At 48.0% G+C, this 17578-nt stretch overlaps 1 protein-coding gene across 6 annotated transcripts in view; it reads right to left on the reverse strand.

Annotated features, from left to right (window-relative positions):
• The window catches only part of mn1a (MN1 proto-oncogene, transcriptional regulator a), a 72937-nt gene extending 55404 nt beyond the window's left edge, over positions 1–17533 (reverse strand). For 2 of the 6 annotated variants that reach the window (XM_081702085.1, XM_081702087.1), the window contains exon 1: positions 12960–17533. In XM_081702085.1, coding sequence (XP_081558211.1) covers positions 12960–16029 — 3070 coding nt within the window. In that variant the 5' untranslated portion in view covers positions 16030–17533. Of the gene's footprint in view, positions 1–8042; positions 9658–9862; positions 9924–12959 lie in introns of those variants that run through there. The other 4 variants (XR_014118604.1, XR_014118603.1, XM_081702086.1 and 1 more) reach the window with 4 other exon arrangements.
• Positions 17534–17578: the final 45 nt, after the last annotated feature.

The raw sequence follows: 17578 nt of genomic DNA on the forward strand, positions 1-17578 counted from the left end.
CGGTACAGTACGATGGGGTATGGGACGGTACGGGACGGTACAGGACGGTACGGTACGGTGGGGTATGGGACGGTACAGGACGGTTCGGTACGGTACGGTGGGGTATGGGACGGTACAGGACGGTTCGGTACGGTACGGTGGGGTATGGGACGGTACAGGACGGTTCGGTACGGTACGGTGGGATATGGGACGGTACAGGACGGTTCGGTACGGTACGGTGGGATATGGGACGGTACAGGACGGTAGCGCGCTCGCTGTTTGGAACAGGGCTCTGGCGGCCGCCTGAATTTCTGCCGCATTCCACTCGTGCTCTGAATAAACCAAACAGTCTTGGTCATCCCATCTCTCACACATCACACAATATGTAATGTGAGTAACGTGCTATTGGTCGCGGTCACAAAGACACACACACGCGCACACACACACAGATCCAAATAGTCTAACGGCAATGAAAACTCTCCCTCGGCCTGCCCGCTCCACATTCTGCTCCAATGAGGCAACCGGAACCTCATTCGCACGAGATGGAAGGCCTTCCGTGTTGGTAAACCCAATCCATCCCTCGGAGAAGCGGAACTACAGCCATGGGACCCTTTAAATCATACGGGACTTTAACAGAATTAAGACCAGAACTCTTCTGGTTATGTCGAGTGGCACTATTGAGAGAATAATGTACAGGTAATGTGCTGAAATATAAGTAGGTCTTTGAGGGGAGAAGCAAGCAAAAGAAAACAACCTATTCGATGGACTACAGAACCCCACTTGCCCTTTTAACGTCTAACTTTTTTTTAGCAGTTGGGCAGGTGCAACACCACGATTCTCCTCTCGTGCAGGTGACTTCAGCCTTGGAGACCCCTTGGTGGGGAGCAGTTAACATGATTCATTTCCATACTGTTCTAAGCCTCTAGCACTTTTGGATCTTGCCTTTTAATAAATAAAACATAGCAACATAAACCATAAACTTATTGTGCATTCAAAAACGGTGCTGATGTCCCCACCACTATCGTGGTTCAGTTAGGAGGATGCCCTCCGCAGTGTCGGAGTTAAAATCCAGACATGAGGTAATGCAGGAATACTGTACGCTCACAAACGTGTGCCATACAAAACACATTTACAAAATGTTCTTGGCATCGTTTCCTTTAACATGTATAAAATTAACTGAAGAGTAATGTTAACACTGGTCTGCTTTTTACACAGTACAAACTCTGCATGGAGCTCTGATATATATATAAACCACCGACACCTGAATATACACTATAAAGTAATGTGCAATAAGCAATACGATTTCATTTCTATGTTCCATACCATATTTCTTATCTTCTTAGCATCTCATCACAACAAGCTGAATTATAGCCTTGCATACATTTCTATTTTAACAGTAACACGACTTGTTAGATGACTGGCAGTCTTTATTATTTTTGATCTGAAGCCAGGGGTCTTCACACAGCGCGAGTAAGCCGGAGGCTTGCCTGGCCTGAACTAGCTGCAGACTGTGGGCCGGCTTTATTTCAGTTCCTTTAGTCCCAGTGGAAGCAATGTCAGGCATTTGCCTGGGCAGCGTGGCCAGGGGTGTGTATATTTCTGTGCGTGATGTGTGCCGAGTATTTTTGGGTGCGTGCGAGAGGAGGGAGCAGCTGGAGATGTTCTTTACAGGAGAAGTGAGGGGGCAGCGTGTACGGATGGTGGAATGTAACAACAGGAGCAACAAACGACGCGGTCTGTGGACGTGGACGTGGAGAGAGATGGAACGACGAGAGCGAAGGGGCCAAGGTGCAAGGTTGTCGGAGATTAATCCGGCTCCGTTGCATCGGGGCACGCTAGCGTAGCCAACTGCCGGAGCAGACCGGCTATTCTGAGCCGGAAGATGCCACAGCTCTGTCTCATGACTGCTACAGAACACCGCTGGGGTCACACCGTGTGCCCAGGGTTTCAGCACATGACCTCATCACCGTGGGCGCAGCATATATCATCCTACCGTAACGGGCCATATTTCTCTCCAGGAGCAGATGCATCCTTCACTGTAAATTGGACTCATGTGAAGTCATCTGCAGTGGAAGGGTTCCAGTGTTTTACATTTGAAGACTGACTTGGGATTACGTTCAAAAAGCAGTGATGGATAACCTCAGCAACCCCAGTGATTATATCTGTGCTTGTTATCAGACCAGGTTTCCCAGCTGCCTGCCTAAGTACTGAGTTGAAGCAAGGAGAATTGTACTGATCCTTGTTAAGATTTAAGCATTTGGCACAGCCCCCATTCATAGCATGCTCACACACACACACACACAGAGAGAGAGAGAGAGAGAGAGAGAGAGAGAGAGAGAGAGAGAGAGAGAGAGAGAGAGCCTCTGGCTAAACTCTAAATTAAAGACCTAATGTACAATCCTCCTGTGACACTCACAGCTAATGAAATCGAGACGCTAAGCCCCTGAGCACTGGACACAGGAGTGGAGGACACCTGACTCTCTTTGTGTGGGTTTGCTGCCTGCCTCTCATAACTACACTACAGTACTGCAGCAACTGTGATAACACCTCAGCTGCATTATCAGCTGGTTAACAGCCTCTTTATAACTCCTTTAACGTCCTCTCAGAGGTCTTCACATGGCATCGCTGACTCCTACAGACTCTTACATTGCTGTCAGTCTCATTACAGTCCACTGGCTGTAATCATGCAGCCAGGAGTGTCTCGTTGTGCATCGTGTGGATTTTCCGTTCCTGCTTTTGTGCTAAGCCAGCTTGCCCACTTATCCTGCACAGAGCTTCCATACGTCTGCCTATAAACAGACCAATTAGAGCTGTTGTTCAGACGCGTAGCTCTCTCCACCAGTCCAATTGGCTGAGACAGACAGGTCATTAGAAAGGCAGTCTGTACCTGTCAGCCAGGTCATGGCCTAAGCACCTGAGTAGTAGGAACTGTTTGCTTGTTTGCATTTGCAAGGTTTATTTGGAGCAGGTAACTTCTGACGAGTTGATCATCGAATGGTGTAGATTTCTGAGGTATGTGTATTGGGGGGGTGGAGGTAGGGGTGTTATTGCTTTTAGTGCTAAATAGTTTTCTCCTGCATTACTGTGGGTCTGTTCTTCTCTGTTGAAAGAAGAAGATTTCTGTGTGGAGAAAACATCACACCTAATTTTTGGCCTGCTTGAAAACTGACCTCACTCAGTAGCCAAAAACAAGCATAAATATGGCTGGAAGTCAAAATAAAACCAAACCACCGTGATAACCTTTAGGGTTTAAAAACCTTCTCTGGCTCTCATGTTTGGTGGTGCCCCCCGTGCTTCTCTCGGTCTCCTCCGATACGTACGAGAGCGTGGCGAGCACCAGAACCCCAGCGCTGACTGCCATCCGGCCAGCCATCGGGGATTACTCCAGATTGGAGCTCGTTAGAGCCCCGCTGAGAATCCCACTAAATGCTATCAAGATGCTATTTTAGAGGAAGTCATCTTGAGATTATAATTGTATGACTTTAATTATTTCGAAGGGACTGACGATACTAGAGCGATATCTGTGGCTCAGTGAGGAGATGTAGGAAGAGTTTCATGACATAGGCGGGGAAAAGTCGATCAAACTGAAAGCACAGCTTCACAAAAGCGCCCCGCCCCCACTGCACAAGCCGAGCTCTAGATGATAGGCTCGGGCCTGACCCTGAAAGATGAGCACTTCTAATAGGCTAATTACAACGAGCCTCCTCAAGAGTGCACACACTGCAAATGCCGTCACTCTCAGCGGAAGGGGCAGGGGAGAGGAAACCCAACACTAATCCCACTGCAGGCCTTTTTCTTCCGCATGAGCATGTTAAACGTGATAGAACGTTAAGCCTTTTCCACACCCTGTACCCTACGAGGGTCTAACTACACCCTGGAGGACACGGAGAAACCAAAGGAAAAACGCCTGCAAAACAGTACGAGGTTTTGAAATGCCGTTTATAACTGTGGTATATGCTTTCGTTGTGTCTGATGAGGTTTATGTAGTGTGTGTGTGTGTGTGTGTGTGTGTGTGTGTGTGTGTGTGTGTCTCTCTCTCAGCAGATTCCCTTTCAACGCCACGTCTCCATCTCAAGCCTTATCGGGTAACTGGACTGTGTGTTGTTTATGGGATCAAGGCTCCCGGCTTCTGCGTGTACTGTCTGGTACACACAGACAGATGAGTCTATGAATGGGTGATAAACAGCTCCCCTGGAATGAGGCTGACTGCTAAGTTCTGACAGCTAAAGTTTTGGAGGTGGTACTTCCCTGGACACATTTAGAGTCAAATTCAGGTTACACAACTAACTTAAAGGGCTCTGCCATCCATAAATGCTCCAGTGAACCAAAGAGTAAAGACAGTGGCATAGTCAAGAGTTGGAACAGAATCTTTCAGGAAGTGAGAATCGAGACTTATCCTTTTCCTTCTCTCATTTTGACCACTTATCTAGTAACCTTACTGAAGGACACAGCACCGGAGCAGGAATCTAATATGGAGATTCAGAAATTACAGACAGCACTAGGGATGAATAATTCAGTCAAGACTGCCAGTTTGCTGATTAATTAATCATCAGCCACCTCTCCACTGGGGGTTATGTGAGAGCCAGACAAATGAACTGTTTGCCTTCGGCTGTCTCTTCGAGTGCCTTTCCCTCTGTATTAATCAGCCCAAGAGCCCTACGCCATACCTAAGAGCACACTCACCTTAAACGTTTCACTTCCTTTTGACATTGATTTTGAAACAGATGAGGCCAAGACAACACTGAATGAACACAGGTTATGACGTCTGAGGAGTAATGCACTACTGCACCAGACAGGACCTGATTACATAAATGATTGTATATGCGTGTCAGACTGTGTTCAGATTAGTTTGGTGGTCTTTCCTCAAAACTCATACCAAAATTCAAACTTCACATCATGACCACACTACGGTAAAACAAACATCAGTTTACTTCCTCTTCAAAGTACCATGACCCTCTTCTCAAACATTCTGACGTAACGGCTCTTCCATTTCCTGCTATCGCAGTAGTTTTATCATTCGTGCTCTTCAGATAACGGCCCAGGTTTCTCCATGGCTAGCGTGTGAGAGCTGAAGCCCACATCTGGACGCGGTCACTGGGAGACGACGGCAGGCCGACGAGAGGGGAAGCCTCCCCGCTCAGAGCGCCTCTTCCGGTTCTTACTGCTGCTACACGTCGCTGCTCCGCCCCAGTCTGCCGAAAGCCGCTTTCCCTGATAATGACCTCACAGAGCGTTTCCGGAGAGGCCAGTCAACAGCTGGCGGAGGCGGAGTCTGAATGAAAAGTGAGTTAAAACTAAAAAAGAAACCAAAGCAGTTATGGTTTCCAATTCCCTCTCTGCCTTGACTCATGGATAGTGTGGTGGACCAAGGGCAAGAAGACTTGGAATGCAGGTTGACATGAATCATGTGTTTGGGACGTCGATTAGGTCCAGTTTTTGGCTTAGGTTATACAGTCACCAAGGACCAGAGATACAAAACATCCATCACATCATGGGCAGAACTATCGCTTGGTAGCACAACTACAGAGCAAGAAGCCTTTCCCTTTGTTGAAGAGGGAGCGCGTGTCAAATCCAAGTTATCCAGTCTTTCATCTAGCGTATCAAATACCCACGCAGATGGGACCAGGGCCAGATTTGCTATCTCTTTCCGTCGTGCGCTAGCCAGGCGCACTGTCTATATTTACTCAGCATACAGATCCAAGTATCACCACAGAGATCTCATGAGGCCTGAGTCAAGGCTTAAGACTGTGTCTAGATAGAACATCCCTTCACAGTAGAGAGGAGAGGTTCTCTGCTAATCTGTATGTTTTTCTTCATTTGCTTCATTATATGCGGCACTATATGTATATTTGTAAGTCACTAGTAGCCTATCTCCCAGTGCACACGTTCCTTTTCTGTCCCGCTGCTCAAAACCATTCACCATTCATATGGTAAGCTTTCCAGTTTGATTTTGGAAGCACAAGGGATAAAAGAATCATTAAATGTATCCCAACCTCCTGAACTGGCCCACAGTACTTGCCCCATACAATTTAGACAAAGAGAGGTATTCCACAACCCCGGCAAGACATGTCCCCCACCTGGGCCAAAAACGATACAGTGGTCTTTCCCAAGCACAAGACAACTCAGAACAACTGAGCCTCTTCTCCTACTACCCCCCTTCTCCTACTACCCCTCTTCTCCTACTACCCCTCTTCTTGCCCCAATCCTTCTTTCTAAGAAAAAAGCCCCCAAAAGAGTTCCCCCTTTTCATTAGATGAGTAGATTGAGCTCTGCTTAAAAAGATACTAAAATCTTTGTTTTACTCTTATTGTGCAGGGGGCATCCCTCCCCCCACCAACCCATCCTCCCCACTGCTGATTTCCATTGGTACAGCCCAGCTATTTAGGCATGCATTGTGCAGGCTGACCTATGAAAAATTCAGGGGACACGCGGAAGGATTGAGGCGGTGGCCCTCCGTGGGGATCGCCGGGCTTTGGGCGGCCAGTGGCATTTGCACGCCAATTCTAGAAGACAGGTTGCATCCGAGGCGCTCCTCTTCCTCCTCTTCCATTCGCTCTCGCGCTAGCCGTCCACACCGTGCCATGGACTGGGAGGGTGGGTGTGAATAGAGGAGCCCAGTCTGGGGCCCCAGTGAATGGTCAGAGCGGCGAGTCTCTCAAAAGCCTCCGATGGCAAAGCCACTCGGACTGAATATTAACATGTGTGTAAGGAGGGAACACGCGAGCGCGTGGAAGAATGGAAAGGCGATCCGCACCTAAAACAAACATACAAGAATACTAGACAGGGTTTAAGGTGGAAGGCCCAGACTCCTCGCCAATATATTTACACTCCAACAAACTGGTTTGTCTAAATATTGAAACTCAAACAGGCAGAGCAAAGACAAACAGAACAGCTAAGTGAGATGACGCTAATACTGCAAACACGAACGTTTTTTCTTTTCAGTAATGCATTAAAAATTTATTTGGCTGACTGGCTGCGATTGGTCAAATATATAAACAAATTAATTCCTAATATGTTTTGAGATGTATTAGAATACAACATGTATACCACCATAAAGGGCAAAAACCCTTCCATACTTTTTTAGCACCATAGAAGAGTGAAGAAAGTTTTTTGGGCATCACTAAAGCGAATGGAATTACAGAGTCCTGAAAATTAGTCCCCTGATGATAATATGAACCAGTAAAAGCGGAAATCTGCAGCCATCTCCAAATGGGAAAAGTCTCACTGCAGCTCCGGCAAATTGGAAAAACAAGTGCAAGAATGTCTGTGGGCAGCCAAGGAAAATGCACCTTGGGCCTAGTCGTGCTAGGACATTTTTCAGACTGCTTTTCCTGTTAAAGATTCCATGTCTTAGACTGTGCGTCACCCTTGGGAGCCACAGGACACCATGGTGTTAACTCATTCCATGCCGGTCCGAAACAATTCCAGAGGCAGCAGGATCCCATGTAAAGGCGGATCGTGTTTCAAGTCTGAACAGTATTTGGGACACTCACATTTACCGGTTGTCACAAACCCAACACAACTTAACTAAGGTGCCCAAATCATTGCCATTAAATCATGGGCTTAAATATTCCTTTTAGATTCTTTTAGAAGGATTTTCCGAATATGTATATGAAATATTTTGTTATTTAGTGTATTTATGTAATCTACATGCTGTTTGATGCTTTTGACTGTGTCCAGGTTGTAGCTCATGCACTATTAGGATGTCCATGCCAGCACGCCACTCGAATCAGGCACCATCTCAACGCTGGCTCACACTACACAGGCATGTCTCAAAGTATCCTTTGACCTCACACGCACACACACGCGCGCACACGTGTGCGCACGCCCTGTTTAAGATTAGTTCAGGATAAGCACAAACCCAGTTCTTCTCTGGCTTTATCTCACTCTCAGCCCTAATCAAAGCAAACTGAGTTTAATCAGAGCGATCGTCTTCTTTCATTTAAAAGAACAGAACCAGGACCAGCCATTGCCTTCCAACACAGAAAAATCCCTGAAGGTACTGATTAACTAAACGACATCCCTGCACGTTAAGGTAAGAATGAGACAGAGTAAATAATGAATACACCCAGCTCACTTTATACTGATGAGTGTCAGCTGCAGGAAAAAAAACAGTGATTAACAACATATTTATCAATAATTGTTCCATAATATACAGTCACATAATATACAGTTTATTTACAATATCTGTACGTTGTAAAAAAAAAGCCACCTTTAGCTTTGTAAATATTGCAGCAAAACCTCTTAGACTTCTATGTTAGCAGCCTTCGATTTTAAAAGCCACTTTTACATGAGTCCAGTCAGAAGGATTCACACTGAGAAATTCCACATAAGAGGAGGGTAGTTTAAGAAACAAATGATGCGCCCAATGTCAAGTAAGTTAAAACAAACAAACAAACAAACTCATCTTAAACTGATGACCAGCGGAAGAGGTAGAGCTGAAAACACCAAAGTGTCAAAGTCCAATATAGCGGTTAAAGACCTTTTTAAGTCTTTTGTCGGCAGTCATTGTCTCCAAGTGAATGGGCTGCCAATTCAGGCCAAACATATTCGGGACGAGTTCGTTTAAAATCAGGGAGAACCTCTGTGCCGCCGAAGGCCGAGTGAAGGGGAAAACCCAAACAGAGAAGAGTATCGGCTTGAAACAGCGGCATTCCTGCACTTGCCTGGCGGGCCACAATGAGATGAGCTCAGCCTGCGTCTCAGCTTTCCAAGAGCAGTAGGGAGACAGAGGAACCCCCACTGGCATTTCAAAGGTTTGACCCACCACAGTCAGCGCCGAGGTCCAGACTCGACTGCCAGGAGGTGGCGTTTTTAATGCGATACTCAAACAGGTTCTTCTTGGGGAAACGGGCTCAGTCGTAATTCTAAAACAGACGACAGTAGGCCTGAACATTATCTGGTACTGATAATGTTTGATCTGTGAAAGTGGTTGCAAGGTGGATACTGTATATGGCTTTTAAATGCGTGTGTGTTATGATGGGCAAGCTTGACATCTGATGGAGCAGAGGAGCACAATACTGATCCAGACAGCTTTTTGGACGACGTGAGACTTTTGAGGTGGTCAGACACTAAACTGACTGAGCGTAATCTCAGCTTTCCCTCAGAGTCCCTTCATTAAAAAAATGATCTCAGACTATTATGATGAAAGTCTTTTAAAAATGAGGTAATCAAAACAAAACTAGAAAAGAGAACAAATGGCAAAAAAAATTATTTTAAAAATTTGTTGAAGGTAATTCAAGCATGATGTCCAAGATTCCAGTCTGGTGTTCCTCAGCACTCTCAAGTCTCTGTTCTTGTGAAGCATCCAGTCGAGACTGAGTGTGTGGTCTCCTAGCAGATTAGAAGAGTTGGTGGCACTCGCTGTTCCTGATGAAGACGGTGTCCGATTACCAGCACAAAACGTACCAGGACCGACGAGCACAGTCTCTCACGCAGTCATCTGGCACTGCAGGCAGGCTAGTCGCTCGGGCCGTTCGGGCACTGCGGTTGGGGTGGACCAGGACAGGAGCAGGACTACGGGGCGGGTGGGGGTGCTTCTCTGGCCCCCCAGCGAGGAGACGGGCACTGCAGGTGGTCTCCTTCACATCCTCCCCCACTCCCACAACGTTTCCGAGCAGCACCTGCAGAGAGCACGCACACCAGTAGAACAGGCCCACGTCCGTCAGGCTGCCTGACCTTTGAGGCCAAAAGAACCACAGCATGACTGAGCATGTCTCAAATCCAGCACAATCAGGGTAACAAGTTCACTTTAAACTGTTTACAGGAGCCATGGATCTAGATAGGTGCCTTTTTCAATATGTTTTTTTTTTTTTGTTTGAACGATAGCTCCAAATGCCCTCAACAATTCCAAAATAAATCTTTTTTTTGTTGTTGTTGTTACCTTTTCAGCGATACAGCATGGAGCCATTGAGGGGTATCCAAAAAGCGCTCCTACCCATGCCCTTTGGAAAGACGTGGAGACTTATTAGATTCATATTAAAGGCTTAAACTGCAAACCCATTATGATTAGAACATAACAGCTATTTGAGTTCAATCTTGCAAATCATCTCAGCAGGGCGGGTTTCATTACTCAGGCTTTGGAGTGTCTGCTTGACATTGTTGGGTAGTTTTATTCCAAACCTCTTAACACCTGCCAACAGAGCGGCGGGAGGGGTCCACTGGGCGCCCAGAACAGCTTGGCACTCGGGCTTCGTGTCTACATAAACGAGTCCCTCTCGGGCCGACTTTATATGCTGTTATATGGTTTGAATTTCCATTGACAAATTCGAATAAAATTACCCTAAAATATTCGAAAGGGCGGGCGGGGAGAGGAGCTGAGCGCTATGAAAGGTCTTTTCACAGTTTTTTGGAGGCCCAAAAAAACACTGAGGGAGTCTCACATCTGAGCCCTGGAGCTGTTTGCCCCACCGCCAACCCCCGCCCTCACCGACCGCTGCCGCGCACAGGGCCTGTCTTCATGAGCTCAGGGGAGCGGGAAAGAAGAGGAAGAGTGGTGTAGGGAGGGAACCCGAGCCTGGACGGTCGGCCGCTGTCTGCCGCTCCGTCTTGGCTCCCAAACCCGCTCCTTTCGGCCAGGCAGTAAAAGCTGTGCGCATGGACCGGCAGCTCCCGTCTACTCCGCACACGGCCAACGGGAAGCCTTGGGCGTGCGCGTCAGCGACAGAACGCGCCGCCGACACCCCTTAATGGCGTGGCTCACCCCGGTCGCCACGGGAGGTGAAGTCTTGTAGTTCTACAAAAGAACCGCGGCCCAAAACGTGATCCGAGCCTGGTTTCATACTACAGCGCTGTAGGGTGGTGCAGGGAGGGATGGGGCATAAATCAGCGCGAGTGCTTTGGATCCCCTTATGTACCTCAGCCAGACCGGGCCTCCCTTTTGGCAAAACCCAAGGGGGAAATGCCAAGACAAGACATCACTTTTCCTTATGTTCTTAATGGGGAAAAAACGCCATGTACAGGAGGGGTCTTGGTGGAGAATGTCAGACAACCTTAACTCATTCCAACACACAAAGACTCCCGTAAAAGGCATGCTCCTGTAAAGCACAGTTCACTTCACAAAGCACCACCCTGGAAGGAGGCATGCGTGCATGCTGTCCCACCAGCGCAAGGTAGAAAGCAGACTTTGTGTACTGAAGTCAAAGTGAAATTTCACTCATACGAGGGCCTTCAAGATAGGGTACCTCAGCAAGTTTGTTTGCAGGTTGAAGTGTCATCAGCCAAAGACTGATAATTGGTGCTAGAGTAAGTACTTGCTAGCATCTTAACTAATTAAAATGATTGATGGGGTTTGCATATCATTATTGGTTTGACTTAAAGGGGTGCATTTTTTTAACATAACATGAGCAGCACTGATAGTAAGATGATATGTATGTTTTGTCCTGGTTTTTCTAGTCTGTAAAGCTTTTTCATTGCTAAGGGTTCCTTGTATGTGTATTTTTTTCTCTTGGTCTTTATTCTCAAAGCTTCTGTGCAGGGGTCGGTCCTGTTTGAATATACCTGACAGCGCAGGTGAAAGTTTGAAAGCATGCTTAATATTACACCTGGGTGTCTCTCACTAATGCGCATGTGCTCATGCATGCCCACATGCACACGTACACGAAGCCTTGTACAATTCTAATAATGTTTTCACTGATGTGATTTTTTTCTGTGTGAACACCTATCAACCTGCCCGTAAAATTAAGAAGCTTCGCTGAAGGGAAAAAAACACAAAAAAACAAGTACATTAGTTCTCTCCTCATACACGCAATACTGAGAAAATAATACCAAAATAATATCAAGACATCAACAAAAGTCAAACACCGCTAAAGAACTAAAGGATATGTTATCATATCGATGACTGGATCACAGGTCATGTACTCAAACACACGCCAACATGTCCGCGTGTCGACGGGCGAGCATTGGGGCTCGCGGGCTGATAACGAAACAAAGGGAGAACGTGCCGGAACTCGCGCCTTATTTGATGACGTCACTCGGGACCAAAGTATTGCGCGCGTTTGACGCCAGTGCAGCGTTTGACGCCTCCTGGACTATACTATTACACCAGAACCCGACAGAAAGAAACCGTGCAGTTGGCGGTGTGTGACAAACCAGGACTCACACAAAGGCATAGAAGCGAATCAATACACTGCGAAGTCGCTGAACCACGTAAATATTCCAGCCGCTTTTACAAAGCACCGAAGTCTCTGGGCAATCCCGTGCACTTTAAAGTCTTTTTAATCCTAAATGGGAAGGTAAAATTACCACGCCTTTACAGAACAACATAAATTCTGCAGAACAATCACCTAAAGTTAACGGTAGTAATAATAATATTAGCTGTCTCTAATATTGGTAATGCTTATCTGAAAAAGCAAAGTTGTCGTTACCTTAACACGCAAGGACATTGTCTGAAAGGTTAATCGGTGAATTTGAATTTTAACTGATCCTGCAAGATTAAAAAAAAATATTTTTTTTTTTTTGGGGGGGGGGGGGGGGGTTGTATGCGTATGTAAGAATTATGATTAATATACCATTTAAATCTTGAAAATGTCTTATAATTTAAAACAGTGGAACAACTTGGGGGTTGTGATTAAGCCTTTTGTCATTTCATAATATAAAAGGTACCTAAACTGGAATTTTTTCCTGTTTTTTATTTTTATTTTATTATTATTATGACTGTAGGTTAGTCCACTAGTTTTTAAGCTTGTAAAGTTTTAATGGCCCCAGACTTCACTGGGAATTGAGCTGAATTGGGAATTAACCACAAACTGTACATCATTGCATTCCTGAAAAAAAAGCATTTGCCTCATTGCATGCCATGAGTGTCAACTCCAGGCTGTGTTAACAGCGTCCTAATTAAGCCTCATTTCTCTAAGAAAGATTAGCTTTAAAGCCCCTGGAGGGTAAGCTCCCTAAAGTTACCCCACTACCAAGTCATCACTGTAAACTCAACAGTCCATAAAACCACCATCATGCTCTCAGTGCACATCACTTCTGTTTACCTTCTTTGTTGTCACTCTGGCCTCGTGCTCTGTCCCAGAATCCCACACACTGGCCATTCCCAGGATCCTCCATCAGCGCCTTGTTGCTGCTGCCGTACCAGGTGGCGTGCTGCTCTGCCATTAAAGAGTCGAGGTCAATAGTATTCACAGAGCCCTTGCCTGACTCTGGGCTGCAGCCTGCCAGGGCACAATCTCCGTTGAGCCCAGACGGGCAGTCTGGCTTTCTGCCAGGCTTCCCTCCGAGTGGCTGGTCCTCGGAGATGCTGAACTGCTGCCGTTGCAGCTGTATCTGGGCCTGAAGGATCTCCAGGGGATGCACCTCGTCCTGGGCTGAGCCGGCCAGCGGCGCCCTTGCCTGCTCCATGCAGGGCGTGTCAGGAAAGCCGCCCCTGCCGTCTGGACCGCACTTCACGCTGCTCCTGCCAACCCTAGCATCCTCACCACCGTAGTTAGGGCTGGCGTCGTCTAGATAATCCATACACGGCGAAACGCCGTCAGACTTGCCCACGCTCTGAATGCCGCTGTCCATAGAGGTGGTGAGATCAGCTTTTACAAAGGAAGGCGAGAGGAGGGAGCCTTCGGAAGTCCTGCCCTGGCCCTCTGCGCCCACACTCAGGGCAGACGCTTGTGGGCCTGGGCTCACCACGGTGTTGCTGCTGCCTGGGGGGGAGAAGTTTCCAGGGCTTACGTGCCCACTGTCTGGTCTCCTCTTCCCCCTCCCTCGGCTGACTGACGCCTTGCCTTCGTTTCCAGAATCTGTGTTGTGGTTTGGGGAGAGGGCACGAGCTTCCCTCTTAGCCTTCTGACCCACTGTTGTGTTGTTGTTGTTGTTCCCGGAGCAAGGCACTTGGCTGTTGTGAGAAGCACTGCTCTGAAAATACTCCGTCCCTGGGCCACTAGCACCGCCGCTGCCGCTGTTCATGTCCTGCTCCACCTGACCTGGTTTGCGTTTGGCCTCATTTTGGTTCTTCTTATTAAAAGTCACATTGAGGTTTGGGGCCCCTAGACTGGCAATCATATTCTGGCAGGCAGTGGAGAGAGCCGCCAGACAGCTTTGGCCAAACACACTGTCTTTTGTACTGCCTTTGTTTAAATTCCCCAAAGAGAGGGCCCCAAGCTTATTGACTGACAGGTGCTGGCTTGAGGCAAACTCAGAATGGGAGGGATAGTTCCCTGGTGAGGAACCAAAGCCAGGAGGATTGCTTTTGGGGGTTCCCTGCTGATTTGACCCCCCAGGAAGAAAGCCACGCTGCCGCCTCAGAGCGGCTTCTCCAAATTCTCTTGGCCTCCTGTCCATGGGTGTGTTTGGCTGCATCGTTCCATCTTCAGACGGCTGTACCTGCAGATGATTGTTGATGCTATTTTCAAACTGACTGTGAAGCCCAGGGGAATTTAAGAACTGCATATCCACAGTCGTGACCCCTGATCTAAAAATACCACCATGGCCATTCTGCGACTGCTCTGTCGTGTGAATGCTGGCTTCCCTGCACTGCTGATGTGTGTCAGGAAACCAAGAGTTTTCATGAGGTAGGTGGGGGCTCTGAATCTCAAAGTTCCCGTGAAAATTATGCCTCTTTTCGAAATTCAGCTGAGACAGTGGCCCTCTGTGCACCATGCCGTTCAGCGTGCCGTCACTTTGGTGATTCACCGGCTGCAGGTCAGCCTGCCTCATCCTATGCTGCTGGCTTCTGGACGCCATTTGCTTGATCATCAGGGCTGCGTTGGGGCAGCGGGGCAGAGGTTGTTGTTGCGGTGGCCCGCAGCTCAGCGGCGGGGGGCCTGATGGGAAACTGTCCGTCACGTGAGGCGTGAAGTCCCCCATGGGGGCGGGGAAGGCGGAGGGGGAGAGGTGATTCTCGAGGCCTGGCCGATTACGCAGACCACCACCTACAGGGCTGTAGCTCTCCCCAGCAGGGCCACTGGGGATATCAAACCGCTGCCTCTTAGCCACGTTCAGATAGGGGAAGGGACTGAGTTGCCGTTGATGGGGAGGCTGAGGTCCAAGCTGGGGTCCACTAAACACGGGCTCCCCAAACGGACGCATGTTGTGGCCACTAAGTTTGTGCATGGTAGGATCCAGCTGGCCATGTGTTACAATGCTGCTGTTTTGCATGTCCGGACTATTTGGAACAAAGTCCGTGGTATGGTACAACCGCGGAACGACAGGGGAGCCAGGGTTCTGTCTCCCCATGGGTCCTGGTCTCTGCTGGGCCACGAGTTGGTGTCTAGCAACGAGGCCCGGTTCCAGTTTCCCTCTGTTCCCGAATCTCTCTGAGTAAGCATTCTGCTGAGGGAGTTGAGGATTGACTTTAGAGCCGATCATGGGAGCTCGAGAGCCACCGTGACTGAAGTTGGGGAAACTGCCTGCAGCCATCTGGCTGCCTGCTTCACAATAGGGGAACTTCGGCTCAGTGGAGTCCAGATTAGAGAATCCCCCCATGTCAAAATGGCCAGACAGGGGATCACATGGAAAACAATACTGAGATCCTCCCGTCCCTCCATGTGGGAAAAGTCTGCAGTGCTCCAGGCTGTTGCTTTCGGGCGAGGAGGACGGCAGTCCATGAAAAGACGCTGCCCGGTTCGGCGACTGGTCCAGCGGCAGACAGGGCGCAGGCACAGCGTGGTTGCCGATAGGATGGCCATGCAGCTGGTAGCTGGCTCCGCTGGCTCCGCTGGCCAGTCGCTGCTGCTGATGCAGCGGGAGGCAGTCCCGTGCCTGGGCTTCGGAAAGCTGGCCAAACTCTGCCTCGAACATATGCTGGGGGCCTGCGTCGCCGCCGCTGAAGCCTGGGTGCCTGTCCCCGTGCAGGCAGGAGGCAACCCCGTCCTGGTAGGGGTGGACAGGCTGTTCGGAAGTGAGCTGTTGCCCATTGAAAGGTGACGGCGCGTGGAGCTGCGGCCCCGTGCTGAGCATACCCCCACGGCCGTGAGGCTGGAATCCATACTGCTCTCTGCCTGGCATGAAGACGTGAGCCTGCATAGAGGAGTCGTGCGGAGGACCCGATGCCGGCTCTACGGCCACGGATGGCGTTTTCACGTGAAATACAGAACTGTTGTAGTTGACGTTCATTGTTATTCTGCACGGAGCTTGCGCAATTACCTCCCTTTAATCTTGAAATAAAGACAGGAAAACTAAAGCGATCATAAAAAGAATAAAACTACAACAAAAAAAAATGCATATAATCCAAATCGATAATCATTTTTTCTGTGATCCCAATTTAGCACGATTTCTTGTTTTCGTCGTGCCTAACAGTTTAAAAAAAATCCTAAATCATTTGTGAAATCAGTATCAACGAAAATCTGGGACATAAAAATACTGCCAAAACAGGTTTTTTCCATGTTCTTTGTTATTTTAAAAACTCACATTGTTTGTGATGTACATGGTGAAAAATGGGGCTGAGATATTAATGGCCAGCACCTCCGGAGAGCTAACAAGCGATCAGACGGCGTTAGATCCACAGTGACAAAACTTTAGTTCCTTTACTGGTAAACGCGCGACTTTAGGGAGATTAATTTTCAAAAATACTCCACCAACATCGTTTTTGCAGCGCGTAACGTTCCGTGCAGCAACCGCAATTCAAACGCAGTGCGAAGCGACGCACCGGACACATGGCCCATCTTCGCCTTTCCGAATGCGCGAAAGCCAAGATAATATTTCATGAAGTGTTAGAAACTTGCTTACTCCTCCAGCAGCGTAAATTCTAGGTCTAGGAGACGACTTGTCCTGTCGTGAAGCCAACGACAGTGCGCGCTGATGTGCGTGCGTCCCTCGCCTATAAACTGAACGTGCACTACACCGGGACTGTCACTGTACGAATCCAACCGGGTGCGTGGCAAATAATAAATAATTACTCCCGTTCTTTGGCCATCGTAACGGGAATCCTCGCGACGGCTATCCAGTGCATCTCTGATCGGCAACAAGTTTGACATTCCCTCATCTACACCCGCACGGCCCCCGTGCGCCAGGGGAGGGGTTTGTGCGGAGGACGCCTACAGACATGCAAAAGCGGAGTAATGAAGCGCAACCAGGTATTTACATCTCAATTACAGTTGAAAGAAATGCATTGATGGGTCTACGTATATAAACATGTAAATTTTCCTGAATCCTGATCAATTAACCGACAACACACACCTCACTCATTTTTCAAGTGTAGCCATGCAAATGCGATAGAATAATTTTTAAAAAGTACGATTTATATTGTCCATGCGTAACGAACAGTCGAGCTCCGTAACTACATTGACTACATTTATACATTAAGCTACGCTGCCGTTAATTTAGCCTGCAAGACACTAAAAGTGTGCCGTGTTATGCACATGAAGTTCCAGCATGACAACTTTGCCCCATAGGAATAGCGGTACGTCCCACACCCCGTACAGGGGATGCGACCCCCTTACCACGCGGCCTTGAGACAGCCGCACATTGCCATCTAGCGGCCTCCGGCTGCAGCTTTCTGTCGCATTGGTTTGATGTACATTTGATATGCACTTAGCCTATCAATAAACGCATCAAGAACCAAAACAAAAATCAAAATGTCGTGGGTGGTTTTACATAGCATTTATAGCATTGCAAAAATGTACTCGATTTCCCCGTTTGGTAAATGAAAATTTGAGTTTGATCA

The sequence above is a fragment of the Electrophorus electricus genome, chromosome 19, assembly GCF_041902795.1.
Source record: "Electrophorus electricus isolate QZ-2024a chromosome 19, ASM4190279v1, whole genome shotgun sequence".
NCBI lineage: Eukaryota > Metazoa > Chordata > Actinopteri > Gymnotiformes > Gymnotidae > Electrophorus > Electrophorus electricus.